At 40.1% G+C, this 23607-nt stretch overlaps 2 protein-coding genes across 5 annotated transcripts in view; one reads left to right on the top strand and one right to left on the bottom strand.

Moving 5' to 3' along the window:
- LOC126416729 (flap endonuclease 1) overlaps positions 1-8553 on the bottom strand; it is an 89579-nt gene extending 81026 nt beyond the window's left edge. For 3 of the 4 annotated variants that reach the window (XM_050084551.1, XM_050084550.1, XM_050084552.1), the window contains exons 1-2: positions 8398-8553; positions 8206-8308 (exon numbers count right to left, since the gene is read on the bottom strand). In XM_050084551.1, coding sequence (XP_049940508.1) covers positions 8206-8308; positions 8398-8479 — 185 coding nt within the window. In that variant the 5' untranslated portion in view covers positions 8480-8553. The remainder of the gene's footprint in view (positions 1-8205; positions 8309-8397) is intronic. The other variant, XM_050084553.1, reaches the window with a different exon arrangement.
- A 235-nt stretch (positions 8554-8788) lies between these two features.
- The window catches only part of LOC126416726 (probable ATP-dependent RNA helicase DDX27), an 87503-nt gene continuing 72684 nt past the window's right edge, over positions 8789-23607 (top strand). The window contains exons 1-3 of the mRNA XM_050084543.1: positions 8789-8956; positions 21907-22089; positions 22210-22321. Coding sequence (XP_049940500.1) covers positions 8879-8956; positions 21907-22089; positions 22210-22321 — 373 coding nt within the window. The 5' untranslated portion in view covers positions 8789-8878. The remainder of the gene's footprint in view (positions 8957-21906; positions 22090-22209; positions 22322-23607) is intronic.

Here is a 23607-nt window from a genome sequence, read left to right as displayed (position 1 = left end):
AGCCTGTCAGCAAGTTCATTGCCTGGGACTCCACACAAACACCACTCAACGACTGGACTGTTCCAGGGCATAGATGGACTCTTGGACGGTCGCTACCAACGGATGACGAGGGTAGCACTGGTCGATAGCTTGTAGGCTGCTCAAGGAGTCAGTACATAGGAGAAATGACTCGCCTGGACATGAGTGGATGTGCTCAAGAGCACGAGATAGGGCCGCCAGCTCTGCAGTGAATACACTGCAGCTATCTGGCTGTTCTATATGTCCTCCATGAACATAGGCAAAGCCAATGTGACCATCAGTGTAAATCACTTCATGGCCCCGGTACATGTCAATTCTTGACAGGAAGTGACAGTTGACAGTTGCACGGTTAACTGAGTCCTTCGGGCCATGTGAAAGGTCCAGGCAAGGACTCCAGTTCGGAGAGAAGGGATCGCACACGAACTGCAATTGTAAGCCATGACCTGGGCCACAGATGAGGGACATGAAATGTTGTGAGCGGGAAAAGGGGATGGTTATTCGGAGGCACAGGAGAATTACGAACGTTTGCAACATAACTGGAGAGCAATTGTGCACGCTTAACCTGCAATGGAGGGACTCCGGCCTCCTCCAGGACGCTGGTCAACGGACTCGTCCTAAAAGCTGCTGTCGCTAGGCGAACGCTACAGTGGTGCAATGAGTCGAGTAAATGCAACTCTCAGGATGCTGCCCAACCATAAACCACACTCCCATAGTCAAGGCGAGATTGAACAAGGGCTCTGTAGAGCTGCAGCAGCGTAGAGTGATCTGCACCACAGTTGGTGTTGCTCAGGCAACGGAGGGCATTGAGGTGCGGCCAGCACTTCTGCTTAACCTGACGGAGATGAGCAAGCGAAGTTAATCGGGTGTCAAAACCCAGTCCTAAGAATTGACTTGCCTCCACTACAGTGAGTGGATCATCATTAAGGTAAAGTTCTGGTTCCAGATGAACGGTATGATGCTGACAGAAGTGCATAACACATGATTTTACGGCCAAAAACTGGAAACCGGGGTTAGAGCCCTTCACTGCGCCTTATGGATGGCACCCTGTAGGTGCCGCTCAGCAACATCAGTACTGGTGGAGGAGTATGAAACGCAGAAGTCGTCTGCATAAAAAGAAGGTGAGATGGAAGGCCCTACAGCTGCTGCTAGACCATTAATGGCCACTAAAAATACAGATACACTCAATACGGAGCCCTGGGGGACCCCATTTTCCTGGATATGGGGGGAACTATGGGAGGCACCGACTTGGAAACTGAAAGTACGAAGCGACAGGAAATTGCGGATAAAATCGGGAGGCTCATTCCATGTCAAGTCACCCAGGCCTTGACACCAACCATGTCAGATTTTGATGAAACTTGGTACAATTACTTCTTTTATCATCCTGAAAGCACTTGTAAAATTTTTTTGCTCTTTCTCTGATAGTTTTTTTTTATAAATTTTTAAAGTTTTTAGATTTGGCGTTGTTTCAGCAGTCGGAAATCTTAACTTAAACGTGTCCTCACAACTAAAATAATTTGTATATTAAAGAATACTCAAGATATCAGTATGAAATTTTGGAATAAGTTTGTGTGTTATATCTAAATGTTAAAAAAATTACCATAAAGATATATTAAAACCTTTCAAATTAATAAAAATTTACAAGTTTTTTTTTTTTTAGCTAACGGATGTTCAGTTTTACAAAAACTGCAATATCTAGAGTCTCAGACCTGATAGAAAGCTCAAATTTGTTTTAAAATACTCTTAATTGTATACGCTATTAGATAAAAGAAAAATTATGTTGGCTTTTTAACCTGTTTAATAGTTATCTAATTTTTAAAATAATATTAATTATATTTTAAAAATAAAAAGTACCAAGTGACTTAGACACCGAAAATAAGTTTTTGTCTTCTTCAAGTAACAATGTACGCTTGGATTTTGTTTTGTTACTCCTGTGTTTTGAAGTAAAAAATTATTACAGTGTTAAATAGTGCTTGGATAGTATTTTATTAAGTTTATTCGAACTTTCAGTAAGTACTGTTACTTAGTTTACAGAGATTCTTTTCCAATATCCTATAAAAGTAACCAGAACAGTAATCAGACCAAAAGTGAAATCAGTATGTCAGATATTCAAACCTGTAGCGTAGGGTTATTTAAAAATCTGACTGTTTCCAAACAACCTACACACCTTCAAAAAAGTTACAGCCGGTATCTGAATTGAGCGAGGAAGAAAAAGATTTGATCCACTTACGATCTGGAATTAATCTGTGTGAATTTAAGAATATATGTTCATACCACAGCTGCTACTTTTTAAACGTTTTTGAAAAATATCAAACAACATGTGTAGACCCACTAAAAAAACACAAAAAGCCCATCAAAAAAATCATTGAGAAGTGTAGGCTTGGATCTTTCTAAACAATTACTGACAAAAAATATTAGCATAAAACCTGGACAAAAGTTTTGCTCAACATCCCGTAACTTTTGTGAGGAAAAATTAAGAGTTGAAGTCAATGAAAGTGAAACAGATGAAGTCATGGTTGAATTAGAATCACAGGAATCCAGAAATGAATCCCTCGTACAAACAAACATTGCTCTTGATAATTTAGGTTTAACACCGATAGAGCTTCATGGCTTGTCAGAACAAAGTAAAGGGTCTTATTTTAAAAGGAAGGTTAGCAGTATTGAAAAGACTGCAAAAAAGGCGGTTTCAAAAGCATTAAAATATGATGCACCAAGTTCTGATGATGTCGAAGAAGATACAAGTGTGGTTGAGAAAGCAAAGGATTTTGATGTAATGATTTCTCTTATGAAAGAGAAGATTTCATCTGTTGTGAGGTCTAGAAAAATCCAGATTCTGACCTTGGCTCCAGATTCTCGGAGTCAAAATAAAGTGATGAAAGAATTTAATGTAAGCGAGTACATGGTGCGACAAGCTAGAAAGCTAAAATCTGAAAAGGGTATTTTGGAAACTCCTGGTCCAAAAAAAGGTAAAACTCTTTCTGAAAATACAGTAAGACTTGTAACAGATTTTTATGAAAAGGGTGAAAGTTCCAGAGTGCTACCTGGAACAAAAGACAAAGTAAGTGTTCAAAAAAATGTGTACATGCAAAAAAGACTCATTTTGTGTAACTTGAGAGAACTCTTATTATTCTTTCTAATGGGAGAATCCCGAGGTACAAGTAGGATTTTCAAAATTTTGTTTCTTGAGAGCTAAATGGTGTATCCTTGCTGGTGCTGCAGGCACACACACAGTATGTGTATGCAGTATCCACCAGAATGTTAAACTATTACTGGATGCTGTAAAAATTGAAGAATCTTATAAAGATGCTTGTGTGCAACACGGAAAACCAAAACTGCATGCTACGTCATTGCGACAGCTGTACTGCAAATACTGCACTGAGTACTTATCTGAAAAACTACGTGAAGATTATGATTTAGAAGAAGAAATTGTAATCAGTCAGTGGGCTAACACAGACAGGGCAGAAATGATCAAACAGTCTATCAGTGTTGAAGACTACATTTCTTTATTGGTTAGGTCATTGGAAAAGCTCACCCCGCACTCGTTTATAGCAAAATCCCAATCAGCAGCCTTTAAAAGATTGAAAGAAGACCCACCACCCAAAACAGCAATTATTGTGATGGGTTTCAGTGAAAATTATTCCTTTGTTATACAAAATGAGATCCAAAGTTACCACTGGAATAGAGGTGGTTGTACTCTACACCCAGTTGGAGTTTTTCTAAGAAATGAGGAAAACAATGTTTTTGTTTCCAACCAATGTTTTATTAGTGATGACCAAGAACGTGATACTGGTTTTGTTAACTTTGTACAAAAAGAAATTACAAAGTGGCTGTCATCACATCATACTGACATTGACTCAGTTCACTACTTTACAGATGGTTGTGCTGGGCAGTACAAAAATAGAAACAGTTTTAAAAATTTGACTGAACACTTGAGAGACTTTAATTTGAAGGCCCAACACACTTTTTTTGCAACAAGTCATGGGAAGTCAATTTGTGATGGCCTAGGAGGAACTATTAAAAGAATTTTAAGGAAAGCTAGTCTACAGCTTTCAGACAAAGAGCAAATAATGACAGTAATCGATGTGTGTTCATTTTCACTTTATTGACAAAAAAGAAGCTGATTTGCTACGGTTAAAAACTAGAAAACCGTTTTTCAGCAACCCGAACCATTCCTGGAACAACAAGTTTTCATAACTTCAAACCACTTCCAACAAAAAAACCTTGAAATTAGAAGGACTGCAGATAGTGTAAAACCCTCCTTACTCTTTTCTTTCCATTCATCTTCTGATTGGGTTCGTGTTGAACCATCCATAAATAGCTATGTGGCTGTAAATTATGATGGTAACTGGTACTTTGGACTGGTAAAAACAATATTCAATGATGAAGAAGATGCAGAAATTCTATTTCTACATCCTTCAGGACCAGCTGCATCATTTTATTGGCCTGAAAGAGAAGATTCTTGCATAGTGCCTTTGGAGCACATAGTCTGTGTAGTAGACGCACCCCAATCAAGCGGCACTGGAAGAATGTATTACTTCAATAAAGACTGTATCAAAAGAACTGAAAGCTCTTGGATGAAGTGGAAAAACAAGTTGAATCAGCATTAATGTTTATTAAAAAGACAAAATTACTCAAAAAATTCAATGTTTCAAGCAATCAGTTGGGTTATACATAAGTGTCATAAGTACACTATCTTTGTACATAATTCTAATGTAATCTACTATAATTAATAAACATGTTAAAAAGCCATCATTATTTTTGTTTTATCAAGTAGCCTATATGTTTAAGAGTAAATTAAAACAAATTTGAGCATTCTATCAGGTCTGAGACTCTAGATATTGCAATTCTTATAAAACAAAACATCCGTTAAAAAAAGAAAAGAAAAAAAAATACATATATATATTTTTTTCATGGAAAATATTAATATATTTTAATAGTATCATTTTTATCTTCAAATATGTATAATAAATAAACTTGCTGCAAAAATTCATGATGTTATCTAGAAGAGTTTTTAAGATAAGCAATTTTAAAGTTTTGAATACAAATTAAATTTACCATTTCGGAAGGTTCGGAAAACGCAAAACATAAAAACTTAAAAAATTTATAAAAAAAAAAAAAACTATAAGAGATACAGCAAAAAAATTTTGCAGGTGTTGTCAGGATAGTATTAGAACCATTTGAGCCAAATTTCATGAAAATCTAAGGAGGTGGGTGTAAAATTGGGTGATTTGATGTGGAATGACCCAGGAGCCAGCCTTGGAAACCCCACTTGTATAATGTAGCAAGGATATAATGTCGCCAGGTGGTGTCTTACACTTTTCGTAAATCCAAAAAGACGGCAACCAGGTGTTGGCATCTGAAAAAGGCTGTTCGGATGGCGGACTCAAGGGACCAAAATTATCAGTGGTATAGCGGCCCTGGCGGAAGCTGCCCTGACATGGAGCCAGCAGGCCACGTGACTCCAGGACACAACCCAAACGCTTACACACCGTATGTTCCAGAAGCTTACAAAGAACGTTGGTGAGGCTGATGGGCCGATAGCTATCCACATCAAGCGGGTTTTTACCAGGTTTAAATACCAGAATGATGGTGGTCTCCTGCCATTGCGATGGAAAGACGCCATCGCACCAGATCCGGTTGAAGATGATGAGGAGATGTCGCTTGTTGTCAGATGAGAGATGTTTAATCATCAGACAGTGGAACTGATCTGGTGCAGTAGTTGTGTCGGTGCAATGTGCAAGGACAATGAGGAGCTCCCACTCTGTAAATGGGGTGTTATAGGGTTCACTGTGGCGTGTGGCGAACGAGAGCACTTTCCTTTCCATCCGCTGTTCGAGGGTGCACAAGGCTGGGGGGTAGTTCTCCAACGAAGAGGCTCAAGCATAGTGCTCAGCAATCGTATTTGCATTGGTAGATAACACGCCATTGATGTTAAGGCCAGGGACATTTGTTGGGGTCTGGTACCCGAAAAGACATTTAATCTTGGTCCAGACTTGGGAAGGTGACGTATGGCACCCAATGGTCGAGACGTATCTCTCCCAACACTCCTGCTTCCGTCATTTGATAAGTTGGCAAATGCTGGCACGGAGATGTTTAACGGCTATGAGGTGCTCCAGGGAAGGATGCAGCTTATGCCGCTGTAGAGCTCACCGACGGTCCTCAATTGCTTCAGCGACTTCCGGCAACCACCAAAGAACTGCCTTTCACCGTGGGCACCCTAAAGAGCGAAGGATCGTGTTTTCTGCCACAGAAACGGTCGTTGTAGTAACCTGCTCAACCATCACATTGATGTTACCTTATGGAGGAGAATCAACGGTGACAGCAAAGGTGAAAGTTTCCCAGTATGCCTTGTTTAAAGCCGATCTGGGAAGGTGTCCATGGGCCTGATGCCAGGGCAGTTACAGTAAGATGGGGAAGTGGGGTCCACATTGCCGGGAACAAGGTTTCCTGGGGGGCAATGCAGAAAGCAGATGTAAAGCTTAACAGTTGCTGTAGCTCAGACAGGCAGTGGAAAAAACTGCCGCAATTCCACTGGAGGATGATGTCATTGTGAGACTGAGAAGGCATGGAACATTCAATGAAGCAGTTTATGCCTCAGGGTCACCTGCTGCCACTGACTTTTTGCCCGAGACTGAGATTCATTGGAAGAATCCTAAGGAAATGCAATCCGAAAACAAAGGAAGTAGTTTACATTACACTTGTTCGCCCACTGCTTGAATACTGCTCAGCAGTGTGGGATCCGTACCAGATAGGGTTGATTGAAGAGATAGAGAAGATCCAACGGAGAGCAGCGCGCTTCATTACAGGATCATTTAGTAATCACGAAAGCGTTACGGAGATGATAGATAAACTCCAGTGGAAGACTCTGCAGGAGAGACACTCAGTAGCTCGGTACGGGCTTTTGTTAAAGTTTCGAGTACATACCTTCACCGAAGAGTCAAGCAGTATATTGCTCCCTCCTACGTATATCTCACGAAGAGACCATGAGGATAAAATCAGAGAGATCAGAGACCACACAGAAGCATACCGACAATCCTTTCCACGAACAATACGAGACTGGAATAGAAGGGAGAACCGATAGAGGTACTCAGGGTACCCTCCGCCACACACCGTCAGGTGGCTTGCGGAGTATGGATGTAGATGTAGGGAGCAGTCTATATCCAGTGTGTCTGAGGGTCCGGCGAGATCCAGGTCCTCAGCAGACGCCATAATCTCCATTCCGGTTTCATTTAACCAATACAATTTTCACCCCTTCCTCTGTGGTTGTCCAGTCTATTCTAATGCACTAATGTGACCGTACATATGTTGTAGATTATAAATCAATTTACCTGAACTTCCGAGAACCCTTTTTTCATACTTGTTACCTATTCCACTAGGTTAACCTGTTTAGATGGTACTGCAACTGTCCCAGTAAGTCTGCTCACTGTTGACGAATGGAAACAGTGTAGAAACAATATCACATCAATAGGATCACAGTTCGTAAGGCACCTTAGTGTTCAAACCAACCTTCATGTTGGAAAGAGTTTTACTTTACTTAACTCCACATAATGGCCTTCCAAGTTGTTATTTATTGCTGTTAAAAAATTGTTTAGCTAATTTGAAGTACACCTGGTTACTATTGGTTAATTGCACACTGTATTTTGAAATTGGGTCCCTTGAAACATTGCCAGAAAACTTATTCTATACACATGGATTTTTTTAACATTAAATACACGCACAAAAAAGACTAATTGAAACAAATTATTGTGTATATTTAAAGTGAGTTAAACAACTTCAGTGAGATGATCAGAACTACGTATTTCGTCCAGTGTATAAACAAGAGATTTTGAGTGGCAAGTGACTATGGTTTACCAATGATTGAAATAACACAAACAGGACAAATTGATTCTTCCTTTCATATTTTCTGTGGCTTCTCCTGTCAAGATGATAGTCACTAAAAAGGATATACATTCTACTGTCATTCGCTGCGCATTTCCAGAGTGCAATGTTTTCATAGCACTTCCCCTTTGTAATTCATTTTTCTTGTATCATTAGAGACAGTGTTAGTAACATAAAACATTATTACGTTCTTCTATAGTTAACTAGAAGCCAATATTCTGATATACTAAAAGCAAAATATTGAACACTACTGCTTCGGGGAAGTGAAGAAAGTGAACGCAAAACGCACTGTACACAATATGAATGAATTACCTTGTTGTCTCGCCATCAATAGAGGTTAGCTGCGCTCCTTCGCTTCTAACAGCTATTAAGAACTGATATAGGCTCATAGACGCGTCTACTGCCACCTTCCTACCTGCAACGAATTTTTTCGATGTTAAACCTCACAAAACGCGGTTCACTCAACAAGTACATCAGGTGTGAATATGTTCTAATTATGCGTACCAAAATAATGTTTAATTTCACTCTCCTTTACAGCATTAGGTGCGATATCAGCAATAACTTTCGCTAATCCTAAAATTCCCATTCTTGCTACTTTAACCCACGTTTAATTGACAGTACACAAACCCACAAGAGCGCGGGAACTTCTACATATCGACTGAAATATCGACGACGAATATCAATACGATTTGACATCGATGTTACGTTGCGAAGCTAGAAATCTGCTGACGAGAGATTTATTATTACTTTTTCTGCCTAATACTTTTTCTACCAAACAATTTTTTTAACTAAACCGTGTAAAAATTTGCAAGGTACATGGAAAAGAATACTATCTTGTATTTTTTACGAACCGGTTGGTACGACCACAGTCTGGTGCAGTCATTTGTTTCAATACAACTTTGAAATTGATATTTGATACTATGGTGGGTTGTGTGATGTGTTGTTTGTTATTGTTTTGACGGAGCACGTGCGTGGTTACTAAGCGATGTACGATTTAATTAAAACGATTGGTGATGATGAAGAGATACCGGATTTTTCGGAAAATTCTGATGACGAGGAAGAGGTATGTATTTTTCTACGTGATCAGTAAAACATTTACAGTAAATAAAAGGATTTTCCTATTCGTTTGTCTTATCTGTCATGGTGTCACATATTTCGATTTACTAAATATGTTCCAGATAGCATTACATTTTTCAGTTGAGAATCGCAATGGAATGCGCTAATTAATAGTCGAACATTAAGCAAGTATTAAACTTCTTTGTCATCTTATTTTACCTGACGCTAAGCGAAGTGTACAATCAGCAACAAAATCTGGACTAATACCTTGAGTTCTTAATTATTCCACTACTTTGAAATTTTTTTTCTTGCTTTTTAATTTGTAAAGGGTGGAGGCAGCAAGCCTTGTTGACCGACCTGATTTCGATTTTCTGTGATTTTCGTAAGTTATTTCAGGCAGATGCCAAGATAGTTCTTATTATGATGTCATTGCGAACAGACAGTCCCTACCTTGTCAAACTAGACAAGTAACTATGTAAATATAATGAGATTTCAATCTGCCAGGAAGTTTCAACTTTGTAAATGCATGTATATTTGAATTCACACTTTTTGTTCTTAATCTGTAATACACCATGCCCAAAGTCCTTGCAAATGTAGTCCAGGGGTTAATAATGCTGCTACTGCCACTACTACTACTTCTGCTTCTTCTAGTACTAGTACTACAAATTTCTGATTTGTACAATATTTTCATACATCACTGTGCTTTTGCTTTGTAACAAGCATTGATCAGATGTAGGGCGGAGTGTGATAAGTGAACAGTGTCTTAATGTAAATAAGAATCCAGATTTTTCCACCAAATTCCTTTCTTAGTAGATATTGAAATTGGTGTACCAAATACTTAAAAACTTCAAAAAATTGGAAGACATTAATGTAAATGTATCTACACACACACACACCTACACAGAGCTAACTGTATACATCTGTCTCCAATTTTTAAAAACAGGTGCCAACAGTGATGTCACTGGGCAAAACAGGATGTCAGCTTCACAATGTTTGTTACACTGTTCATCTTCATTTGACCTACATATGTTGCAATCCAAACAGATGAGTGACATCTGCAACTTAAATACATAAACAAAAACTTTGTAGAAACATATCTAAGTTTGATTCTACAAGAATGTACAGATGGCTAGTGTTGTTAAAATTAAAATTCCTTTGAGGATTTCTGGAGTTCGTGGTGCCACCTGTTTGCTTTGACTTGGGATGTATTCAAGATGGTGAACACCCCTTGATATGGGAACGTTACACACAGGAAAAGGCACAAACACTGCAAAAAATATTGAATTGGAAAAAATAACATGAAACAAACAGAAAAAATGCAGGACTTATGTGGTTTTAGGCAGGAACAAACTAAATGTACAATAATTCTAATAATGAAAAATGACAAAACAAGTACTTCCACAAAAATCAAGCAAAGGAAATCCTCAATGGTCAACAAAACTTAATAAGAACTGATATTGGAAGTGCTTTACCTACACGAGTCAAAGTAAGTCTGTGATATAACAAACCAAAACAAAGCAACAAGTAAAAGGAACCAGAAATTTAACATGATCTATATAGCTCAAACAAAGTCCACAGTTCCATTAACCCGCATATGGCTCCAAAGTATCAAACAGTTCACTTTACCTATATTGCCAAAATGAAGTCTGCAGAATGACAGCACCAAAACTATCTCATATACGTAATTTCAAAAATGTAACCTCATCAACGTAGGTAAAACAAACTCCTCAGTATCTAGCAATCACAATCCAACACAATTACATGCAACTAACTACACTTCCAAAAAATTTATAAAAAGAATCACCAGTCTCAAAATACAGGAAATATGCAGTTATGAGTATAAACACATGTACCCCTACTATCCAAATGCAGCCACACAAATCCAAGCTGGCTCAACACAGAAACGTGTGCACACATACTGAAAAACAGGAGCAATGGCAAAAATAATCAGTACAATCTCTTGAGAGGCCACCCTAGAATTCTCAGACGAGGAACCCTTTTTGTTTGCCAGTACATGTATATCACGTCTACCGATTTCTGTGCTATTGGGATAATTTCTTCTTGTTGTGTCCTTTTCTTATTTTAGGGTGTACAAGAAATACCTTTCCACAATAATGTTTACTTTAGAAATCCTTATAACTTTTTAAATACAGATTTGATTTTGATATACTAACATAAATCTTGGGTTCTTAATACATAACTGAATAATACAATCAGGTTTATTATAATTACAATCAGATTTCTCTGCACGAATTTTATGCATACAAGTTTTAACATTTGGTTTTATTTTTTATACATACTTTTGTATAGAAATTATATTTCATCATAATTTTATTGTATTTCATTATTATTGTGGGCATAGTACCACAGTTTCATTATCATTATGCACATGGTACCCTAGTTTCATGAATTTAGTTAACCGTTAATGTTACAATGTGTGCTCATGTAGTTACAGACCTTAGCATATTCATTCCAAGATAGTATCAGGTCTGAGCAGGTCTGTGTCATACTCTCTGTTAAATGTTGTCCCATTCTGTTTCTCTACAAGTAGCATATTTCATTAAGCACTGATTTAGTTACTGTTCACTTTCAATGACCGCTGCTTTATTGTTAACAATGGTGTCATGTTGATTTTCTGACCGTGACAAACAACCCACACGTTGAGATAGTCCTGTACTTACCTTATTGCATCTTCAATACATAAGTGAAATATCAGTGGCGACAGTGAGGATCTTTGTCTTTACAGCTTTCCTGTTGGATCACTCTGTGAGTGCTAGATGCACCTGCCTGCTTCTCAATGTTATCAAAATCATTCTACAAATCTATGAAAGCAATGTGTGAGCCCATATTTTCTGCTAAATCGTCTCTATTATTAACTACAGTGATAAAATTGCTTCACCTGTGCCCCTCATTCTCCTGAAATGAAACCAGTCCTCTCCTAATTTACTTTTCATTCATTCTTCCATTCTGTAACAACACTCCATTATTAAGATGAGTAAAGAACAATAAATCATAAGTTCACTTACAGTGTCCAATTAGTACACAGCAACTAATACATTCAGTAGTTCATTGTCTGACTGTTGCCATAAGATAACAGTGGAGTTTATTCACACTAACGTTTTGCTTTTCTGATGTTTGCCAAGCTAAAATGTGTGGGGAACTCACAACCATTGTAACACTGTAATGGCATGTGATGGGTGTCAACTAACAGGTAATTTTAATTCGACCACAGGTAACGCGAATACAAGGATGTTCACAACCTCTGTAATGGCATGTAATAAATGTCAGATAACATATATCCTAATTTCAGTTCAATCACAGGTAATTCAAACACAAAAATTCACAACCTCTGTAAAGGATTGTCAGTGTTTTTGAGAATGTGAAGTGTCTTCTGTACAAAATAAATACATTGTTCCATCCCGGATTTTCCAGTGATTGAAAGAAACACATTGTCTACTTATTTAAGTGAGATATGAGATGTCTGTGGTTCTCTCAGAGGTGCTTGTCATCTGCAATTTGAATGGTATCATTGTAAATTCAAACAATGATTTTGGAGTAATTGAGTCTTTGTTTATTAAGTCTGTGGTCTCAAGTGTTTTACCCATCCAAAGTTATATTGGTGTTGTTTCTGTAGAATTATACTCAAGTCAGTTGAAAAAGTCATATGTCCAAAATCTGAAACACAAGAAACAAGTCTGATGCAGCGAATTTTTGCCACTTGCACACGTGGTGCATGTTTCAAGGAGCCCTTCGCACGTATATCAAACTACCATAGTACAATTCTGACCTTGTGACACAGATAGTTATTCTGCTGGAAGATGCCTTTGCTGTCAGGGAAGAAATAAAGGATGAGGGGATGCAGGGGGTCTGCAATAATATTCACATGGAACACAGTCGTCGTGATGCCTTCAGTTACTCCACAGGTCTCACGGAAGCCCAAGATTGTCCTCTGTAGTGTAGTAGCGTAGTAGTCTCCTTGACTTGCATCTGTTATGCAGTGCACGATTTGAGTGGGTGGACGACAGCACTTCCGGACAAGTCCGTTGATCTGGTGTAAGAAGAAGCATGAAGCATCCAGCAGTGTGACACATTTCCATTCTTCAGTGGTCCAATATGGACGATCCTAAGCCCTCTGCACTTGTAATTGATGATGTTGTTGGGAACAGATAGGGACCTTCTGATATGGAGGCCCATGTTCACCATTGTTGAGCACATGTGTCTGTGCCACTTCATTCTTTGTTGTCAGATCTGCTACATATTGCCATCTGTTCTGCTTTATAGAGGGGGCTAAATCTTCACTTTCTGTTGCCGGTTTGTAGCTTCACTGTTCTTCAACCACTTTTCATAGATGTTGACAACACCAGCAAGCAAACTGCCAACTATCTTTGCTGTTTTCAAAATGCGCATTTCTAGGCACTTGGCCACAACAATCTGCCGTTTGTTAAAGTAGAGGATTTCCTCATTTATGGCCCACCTGTATCAATCAATGCTGGAGTGATACCACTCTTTTTTTTTCTGCTACTTGCGTACTTTCCACACTGTGTCTTGTGCCCATAGTGCCACGAGGTGGCATTCAATCTCGCAATGGGCAGCAGTCATAATTTCAATGTGTGGACTTAAGAACCAACTGCTGTGAAGTCTCATCCTCCAAAACACTATTTGTTGGAAAATTTTCTTGCAGACTTTGTTAGATTTCATTGCACTGTTAGGACAAATGTTGGTCCCCTTATGGAGAAGCTTATCAAACTTCCTGCAGCCCGGACAGAAGATTCCCTGTGCCTCAAAACAACAAACAAAATAAAGACTTCTACCTTGCAAAATGTGCCACAGTGATGTATTTGTGGTGTTACAATGTAAAATTCACCGAGAGAACCGTATGGTTCACAAAAAGTGCAAACCTACATTGCCCTTTTTTATCATAAAATCCTGTGCCTGTACAAAGCAGTCAGTATCCTGTCCCCATACAGATAGTGCAATTCCAGTTTGTGAGGAAATAATGTTAATTTGCAGGACTCGACAGTTGGAAGAACTGGCAGTTACTCTGTAAGAATGAGTAATAAGACATTCAGAGTTTGTTGAAACTTGTGACCTATTTTCTTACTGTATATCCTTCCAGTAGATTGACACCCGTCAATGAATGAATTCTTAGCGTATCCCCATAGGAGAGTTTCTGTAATACTTTGTCACCCGATGCTCTGCACAAACAGGTTTGCAGTTAAGTTGCACCAGGTTACTGAGAGACTCTCGTGAAAGCCACAAAAGACAAGCAATTTCAGTTTTTAAGTGTTGTGCTTCACTCTCAAAGGGGTGTCTCATTTAAAGACTGATTGACAGCTGAGGGACGCTGCTGAGTTCTAAGGACCTGAAACACTTGAGCTGGGCAGGCTTAAAGGCCTTCTAATTATGAAGAAATGGGCCTGTTTTTAAGCTGTGTCCTTCTCACCTGAATCCTGCAGTCCACACTAGCCAGGGAATTCTCAAAGAAAGATTTGAAAAGTTGACACCATGTATCAAGACTGGCAGGGAGAGGTATACAGTGTCAATCGTTCATTGGGTAACACTGGAAACCGAGCTGAGAGACAATATGATGTGAAATTCAGCACTCTAAGGGACAGAATGAGGGAAGAAGAACAAAACTACTTAGCAAGGGCAGGCTGGGGTTCACTCTGGTTCAGATTTAGAAGTGTTTTGGAGATAATTTGAAGTTCATTGTGGTTCATTTGGAGTGATCAGAAGAACATTCTTAGACTTCTGGGGTTCATTACAAAATGATTCAAGAGTCACTTTGGAGGTCATTTCAGCAGATTTTCATATGTCATGCGCTAAGTGATTTGCATGCTGTTTCACGTAGAAAGTTCTGACTTTGCCTCCTGGAGTCATGTTAGCATACTTTCTACTCAGTTTTCAGACTTTGAATGTGATCCCTGCATTTATTTTCAGGGTTCCCACAGGTTCTTTCTCATATTTGTCTCATCAGATGAAGTGATTTGTTTACTGAGGTGTCATACATCATTGCTGGCTGGGTGCAGCTAAGTACATGCACCGCTTACCTTCTCTCTCATTCCTATTGCTTCTCGCCTTCCTACCACTCTCCTCAGCTTGCTGCCACCACTTCTTGCAGCTAGCCTAGCAGCGGCCAACGAGAGGCAGGGAGAAATGAGGAGTGGTTTGTTTGGATCTGATACTCAGAGACTGTAGACGCAGCAGCCGGAGGCGGCAGACATCTGCGCATGAGTTGTGTCAGAGTGATTGTGTGAATGTGTGTGTGCTCTCGTTTTCTGACAAAAGTTATGCCTGAAAATTTAGTTGTGAGAGTGTGATTTTCTTTTCTACATGCCTCTCTGTGGCTCAGAAATCATCTTTATGATAAGTTGCTGTCTATTCTCATTATTATAGATTCTCAGAGTATTTGAACAAGTTACCTGTTCCATGGGTTGATCACTGTGGTCTCATTTCATCAACATGCTGTGTGTGGCCCGTGAATAGGTGGCCACATGAGTAGATTTCCATGATGGACCAAAACCGCAGGCTGTTTCTGCAGGTATCTGTAATGGATTAGGCTTGCCAATCCGAAGCCATTAATGTGCAGGCCCTGCCCATCAGATCTAGGCACACTGGTCTGCCCTCAGGGCGGGTCTGTTTGCTTGTGGCATAATGCAGCGGATTTTCATGGTTTATCCATGGATGCAGGACTGTGGTGCTCCTCAGCACGCCAGAGACCATGGGTGATGGATTTCAGGAATTGCGACTGTCTCACCACAAGTACATTGTACAGTGCGGCATTTTATAGACATTTTATTTGTTCTAGTACATTTTGGCGCTTCAAAAGTAGTTTGTATGTTAGAAAGTATGGACAATAAGAAGAAGGAAACTGTGTCAGTCGCTGGCAGTTTGAACGCTATCTACCGGTATATTTCTTGAAAGAAAAATTACACAATACCTGTAAAATAATATATATAACACAGTGGGTCATAATCGACATTAACAAACGTATTAGAACCAACATTTTGTTGCCAGTCACCTACAGTGTTGGTTTACACATTTCTTCCCTGCCTTATACACTTCTTTGAAGAGACCTACATTTTTCTAAGGCTGTTACTGAAATCAGTGAAGGTATTTTAAACCTGTCTCGCGACTCCAAGGAAATGCATATTTATGTTACCAAATTAGTTTCATTTTATTGAAATAAAATAATATCATTTGTCTTAATGAAACACACATACCATTTGGTTTGCTTTCTCCCTCTAACAACAGTTCATTAGAAAAGATGTTGATATTAGTACTTAGGATTTTTGCTTGCATCAGGAAACACCAACTGTTTGCAAGTCTTTTTTAGATATTTCCTCGTTTGCACTATTGTTTCTTGTACCATAGCTGCAAAGACAGATTGTCAACTTGTGCCATAACTTATCATTGAGATCTCAAAATTTGTCAGCGAGAAATGCTAAAATCAGTGAATTTCACTTGGGGGAAACCTGTGGCAACCCTATATTCTGATGTGCATTGTCATTTGTGACATCATCATTTCCCATTCCATGTTAGAAGGTCTTTATTGCTGTCCAAGCCTCGGATCTTTAAGCATCCGACTGTTCCCCTCCTCTGACCTCAACTTCCTAATATAAAAAACTTAGGTTGGAACAATAACATAGAAAATTCTGGAGGGAAATTGAACCAAAACCTGTGTTTTATTGGCAGAACACTTGGAAAATGCCACAAATCTACCCACAGACTGCCAGCACTACACTTGTCTGTCCTCTTTTGGAGTATTGCTGCTCAGAATTGGATTCTTACCAGATAGGATTGGCGGAGAAAGTGCGGAAAAAAATCAAAGAAGGGGAGCTCATTTTGTATTATTGCAAAATAGCGGAGAGATTGTTTTAGATATAATGCAAGTGTTGGGGTGGTAATCAGTAAAACAAAGGACTTTACTATTATATAGGCGTGTTCGACAGAACGAACATCACAATGGCTGCGCGCGCGCGAGTGTGTGTGTTTGTGAAATAAATTCCACAGTGACAAGTGAAAATATATGTATCAGACCAGGAGTTAGTCCCGCATTTCCTGCTTTATGTGAGCAGGTGCCATAACAGCCTTGGCCATCTGGACATGGTTCCCATCCAGAACAAATACTCAACTTGGCACACACACTAATAGGTCCACTGTCCTTTACCCCCTGTGCTTGTAGTGAGCGAAGGGATTAATGGACAGTAGTCACCATGAGCATATGACAATTTGAGAATTTGGGTCAGATGAATAGCGTGTCCAGATGACAGAGGTGATTAAGGCTCACATAAAGTGGGAAATCCATTTCCGGTTCCCGGTCTGGTGCAGATTTTCACTCATTACTGTTGAGCAAAGGAGTTTGCCATCACAGCAAAATCATTTTGTGAAATTTCAATCCCCAATTTTCTTGTCCAAATGGGGAAATATTTCGTCATCCAAGTGAGGAAATATTTTGTCACTCTCACCATTGCAATAAAATAGAAGAAATCAAAGGTCACACTCAAATCTTTACATGTTCATATTTCTCGCAAACTTTAAATTGAGAGTGGAATGGTCAAGAAATAGTCTGAAAGTGATTCTATAAATCTTCTACCAAACAGTTAAGTTTAACTTGCAGAGTAATATTTTTATGTAGGTACTACCTAATTACTACAGACAGTAGACACCATGTGTGTATTGGGAGCTTGGAAGTGGTTCCTGTGATGAGTACAGTAGAACTGCATTAGCTGCTGAATGGTGGTTTTATTTGGCGAACAATTAGGCAGGAAGTGAGAAACAAGAAACAAATCCAGCTTCTCCGAGTGGTGCCCCGGAGCTGCAGTATATGGAGATAAAAGCTGCTGGCTGTCAATCAAAAACCGCGCAATAATAAGCAATTTGTCAGAACATAGACATATTGTGCCAACATCGCACCAGCTGCCTACATCTACATATACAACTGATTCCGTCATGGGGTAAACTGATTAAACCCACATGCACGCCTTGTTACCGAGTAATGATTTATGACTAATTACAATAAATGTATTTTTTCCCTGCTTTATCAGTTTGAATTTATTACATTGTTGACACTCAGAATGGGATCATGTCATATCCATCATAATATTACTCCATTTTGGTGCCCAACTTGGGTCCATGACACTTCCACATTATTTTTACTACAGTACCCTTTACCATTTCTTTTGTTAACTAAACTATGTTTCACTCTTGTATGAAGTTATAGCTGACTCCTTTATTGCTTCCCAGAATGCCACAAATGAAAGTCTGTTCTTGTTCTCATTTGCTGGTATTATATGTTGAGGGTAACAGACTGCTTTCATTGGAACACAATTAAATCAGTAGATCTGTTATTTTTAGAGAATCCCAAATTGGAAATGGCATCAAAAATTTGTGGGGTGGCACCGTGCTTACTGACCGTGGCAGAGATGTTGAAACTTTACTGTCTCAGTTCGACCTCTGTCTCTTAAAGATTGGGGCCGCCACACATGTCAGCGTGACTGGAGGTAGTTACTCGGCCATTGATTTATCAGTTTGCAGCCCAGAACGTCTCCCATCTGTCCACTGGAGAGCACATGACGACCTCTGTTATAGTGACCACTTCCCCATCTTCCCGCTTCCTGTCACTGCCCCGGCGTCATGCCCACGGACGCCTGACCAGATGGGCCTTAAACGAGGTGGACTGGGAAACTTTCACCCCTGATGTCTCTGTTGACTCTCCCCCACATGGTAACATCGATTTTATGCTTAAGCAGGTGACTACCACAATCGTTTATGTGGCAGAAATGCGATCTCTCGCTCTTTAGGGTGCCCCTGGCGAAAGAAATTCCTTTGGTGGTCGCCTTAAGTTGCTGAGGCAATTAAAGAGCGTCAGCAAACTCTACAGTGACATAAGTGCACCCTTCCCTAGAGCATCTAATAGCCTTTAAGGGGCTCCGTACCCACGTACACCAGCTTATAAAACAATGGAAACAGGAGTGTTAGGAGAGGTACGTGTCAACCATTGGGTGCCATATATCACCTTCCCAAGTCTGGACGAAGATCAGACACCTTTTTGGGTACCAGAGCCCAACAGGTGTCCCTGGCGTTACCATCAATGGCATGCTATGTACCGACGCAGTCATGGGTTCTCGCCCATGGCTTGCAGTTTTCGGCCGCAGTCATGTGTCATGCACTTTTGTCAGCGTCGTAACGTTCATCCAGAACCGGAACTTTAGCCCAATGATGATCCACTCACTGTAGTGGAGACATATCAATTCTTAGGACTTGGCTACCTCACCTTTGTCACCTTAAGCGCAAGTGTTGGCAGCACCTCAATGTCCTGCACTGCCTGAGAAACACCAACTGGGGTGCAGATCGCTCTACTCTGTTGCAGCTCTACAAAGCCCTTGTTCAATCTCACCTTGACTAAGGTAGTCTGGTTTACGCTTCGACGGCACCCTCAGTGTTGCAGATACTCGACCCTGTGCACCACTGTAGCATTTGCCTAGCGACAGGAGCTTTTAGAATGAGTCCGGTGACCAGTGTCCTGGTAGAGGCCGGAATCCCTCCATTGCGGATCCGACGTGCACAACTGCTCACCAGTTACGTTGCACACATTCGTACTTCTTCTGAGCATCCGAATTACTGTCCCCTTTTTCCACCTACAGCAGTTCATCTCTTGCATCAGTGGCCCAGCCCAGGTAAGGGCTAATGATTTCATTTCGCGTGCGATCCCTTCTGTCTGATCTGGAGTCCTTCCCTTTACCACCTCCCATCCAGGTCTGTCCGCATACACCTCCATGATGTACACTTAGGCCACGGATTTGTCTGGACTTTTCGCATGACCCTAAGGACTCAGTTACTCCTGCCGCTCTCCACTGTCACGTCTTCTCGATCCTTGACTTGTTCCGGGGCTCTGAAGTGGTTTACACTGACGGCTCGATGGCTGATTGACATGTTGGCTTCGCCTATGTCCACAGGGGCCATTTTGAACAGCATTCCTTGCCGGATGGCTGCAGTGTATTCACTGCAGAGCTGGTGACCATCTCTTGCACACTTCAGTATGTCCATTCATGCCCTGGGCAATTATTTGTTCTGTGTACTGACTCCTTGAGCAGTCTACAAGCTATGGACCAGTGCTACCCTCGCCAGCCTTTGGTAGCATCCATCCAGGAGTCCATCTATGCCCTGGACTGGTCCTGTCGTTCAGTGGTAGGCTGGTCAAACAGGCTATGCAGAAACCGCTTCAGCAGATGGGCGTCTCTGAACCTGACTTGCGTTCTGATTTATGCTGTAGGGTTTTTCGGCTTTGGGAGACGGAATGGCATAATGGTACACACAACAAACTGTGAGTCATTAACGAGACCACAAATGTGTGGAAGACTTCCATGCAGGCCTCTCGCAGGAAATCTGTTGTCCTCTGCCGGCTCCGCATTAGCCACGCTTGGGCGACCCACGGTTACCTCCTGCGCCGTGCAGACCCGCCTGAGTGTCATCGCGGCGCCTGATTGACAGTGGCCCATATTCTGGTACACTGTCCCACTTTGACTGCCCAGCGATGAAATCTTGGGTTACCGGACTTGTTGCCACTAATTTTATCTGACAATGCCTCATCAGCTGATTTATTTTTATGTTTTATTCGTGAGGGTGGGTTTTATTATTTGATCTAAGTTTTAGCGCATGTCCTTTGCTGTATCTTCCACCCTAGTGCTTCTAGGGTGGTGGTTTTAATGTGTTGTAGAGTGGCTGGCTTCTTCTTTTCTATTCTCATGGTCAGCCAGCCATGGTAATCTGCTTTGTTGTTTTAATCTCTTTATCGTGGTTCTTGCGTTTCTTTGGTTTTCTTGTCCCTTTTGTCCATTTACATGTTTTGTTACCCTTCATCATTCTTGTGATTTTTCCTTTCATTCCATTTTGAGTTGTCAGTCTCATTTGTTTTATTCTCACACTTGTGGCATTGTTTTATTCGGATCAAGGGCTGATGGCCTCATAGTTTGGTCCCTTTCCCCCTCTTTTAATGCAACCAACCAACCAACCCACCAGAGGTATTTGATCTAGACGGCTGTTAGGTGGCTGCACTTGCAACATGAGCATGCCACTTGTCTCGCACGTGAATACGCTAGCCAATAGTGTTCATCGTGGTCAATATAAATACGGCCACCCAGCAAACGGTCAGTTCCATACTTGTGTCTGATAATGTCAGTTACTATCATCACTGTACTATGGACTATCGGATAACACCTCGCTTGTCACTTGGTCTTTCTCTCTGGTTGCAATTCAGATTGTCTCTCTCTTGGCTCTTGGCCTGTTGACATCGTTGTGGTGAAGGTTTCCACTTTGCACTATGGTGTTTATGTAGGTTGCTTTGGTCTACTCCTTGTCTGTGTACTGTCCGCCATCAATCAGCCATATTTAGCTTGGCTACTGCTTGATGTCGTATTCTCTTTTGCAAGCGGCCCTTCCACTTTGCAGTGTCAGGTGTTTTGTCAGGGTTTCTAACGTGTGTGCTGATATCCATCTAATATGGATACTACAGTGACATTGTCTCTTTTCCTGTTTTCCTTGCACCTTTTTTTTCTTTTACTAGAAAATAATTTGAAAGAGTAATTGTATTATCAGAAATATTGTGACTTTCACTGATTGCAGTTGTTATTCCATTTATTCATTTCCATGTCACATCTGTTTGTACTTATAACTGTTTTTCTCCGTTCTTTGATTCTCTCTGTAGGGGATTTTCCTTCATGTAGAGTAGCTGTTTATAATGGTCTTTCTGAACCACTGGGGCAGCACAAGTGCATATCTTCCCTTATGTCTCTGAGCATACATGCAAAAAGTTTGAGAGGGATAATGTAGAAGGATCAAAAGAATCTGCTCATGTTAAAGAAGCAAAAGTCGTTATAGAAGCACAAGTCATTATGTGTCCCTCATATGTTCATTTTGTATGCTTTTTGTATACAGTTTGTGTACTTTATGTTTCAGTTTCAACCAAGCAAACAAAAGAAGAAGAGAAAGATTGATTTTGACACAGATTTCTCATTCACAGTGAATGAGGTTAACACTGAAGAAGATAAATGGGATGATATCTCTAAGTACATTAAGCGGAAAGCAAAAAGTAAGGTTGATGATAAAATTCAGCAGCTTCGAAAACAGAAAAAAAAAGAGGTACGTATTGTTTGGAATTCGTATTAAAGTGTGAACGGTAGAGATCTTGAAATTGACTGTAGACTTAATGGTGTGGGACTTTCTTCTAGTTTGATTTCTTTCTTTCGTTTTTCATTCCAGACAGATGCTGAAATAAAGCAGGAAGACAAAGAAGAACACAAGGAAGAAAATTCAGATTCTGATTCCGACACTGATTCTGATGTTTCCTTGTCTGATAGTGATCTGAAGAAAGGTATGTACATCAGTTAGGCATATTTATTATTTGAAGAGCAGTTTGACATCACAATAATATTCTTCGTAACCAAGAAAACTGAAAGATGGAAAACAGCTGTGACGGGGTAAATGCAGAAATTGTTTTCAAAAATTATAGACTCACATGCAGAAAATCAAGTCTGCGTATGAGACTAGACTTATCAAATTTGCTCAAGACCTGATACACTCAAGTGCACATGCCCCCCCCCCCCCCCCCCCCCCACACACACACACACACATGAAATCGCATTTTTGCTTGTTATTAAATATTTTATGTAGCTGGCAACAAATTATTACAATTTTCTTTGATGCTTTTGACATGTAGAAACCCTCCAAACCATCGTCATAGCAACATAGTGATACTTATTCCAAAGATAGTGAGTGTTGGACATACAAAATTGTCATCTTGTTGTCATAAAGGTGACAGAAGGACCAAGGGGGCAGACACATTTCTTGATACAAAATGAGGTGTCACAATGGTTAAAATTGTCAAGGCATTAGGCAACTATTTAGGAGAATCTGGCTTAAAATCTGCATCCAGGCCTCCAAGGAAATGTTAGGATGTATTGTTGAAAACTATCAGTCAGTTCTTTCCAAATTTCTTGTGCATGTGAACTTGTATCCATTCTTAATGACCTGTTTGTCAATGGATGTTAAACTATACCATCCCTTACAGTTTGTGATCATAAGATGTGTTGTCTCTGCACAGTAACATATGCTATGAGTACATATGACACCTTATATGAAATGTGACATTACTCTGAGGAAATCTCTGGGCTCAAGCCTAGTGGGAAAAAAAATGTGTAGAACACCTCCTGTAACAGGTCAGTAGTAGCCCATCTAAAGACATTCTGCAGCAAATACAGATGTGGTGGTTGTTCTATCATCCTCAAGAGTGGATGTGTGGCCTTGTTCTGTTACAGTTAAGAAATGCCTTTTGCTGTCTTCAATTTTGTGATTTTGTATCAAATTAATTCTGCTGTGTTGTTACCAGGTATCATGCCTAAAGAAAGACTTTGATCTGTGGGAATTAAGCATGTAACACTCTCTCTTTTACGCAACACTACTAGACAAGTTGTGGGACATCATTTTACAAGAAGCTATCTTAGCATGATAGTGTTACTAATGGTTAATGTTGGCAGTCAGACTCAAAATTAGGTCGCTTTCCCCAAAACATACCATAATCAATGTGCAAAACAATGTGGGTTCCAAGTCTTTTGTTAGTTTACACAAGTCTGCAATTATTTGTTGTAGAAAGGTAAAATT

Source organism: Schistocerca serialis, chromosome 8 (assembly GCF_023864345.2).
Source record: "Schistocerca serialis cubense isolate TAMUIC-IGC-003099 chromosome 8, iqSchSeri2.2, whole genome shotgun sequence".
Lineage (NCBI taxonomy): Eukaryota > Metazoa > Arthropoda > Insecta > Orthoptera > Acrididae > Schistocerca > Schistocerca serialis.
The sequence above is the reverse complement of the archived record's forward strand: the minus strand, read 5'-3'. Positions and strand labels throughout refer to the sequence as shown.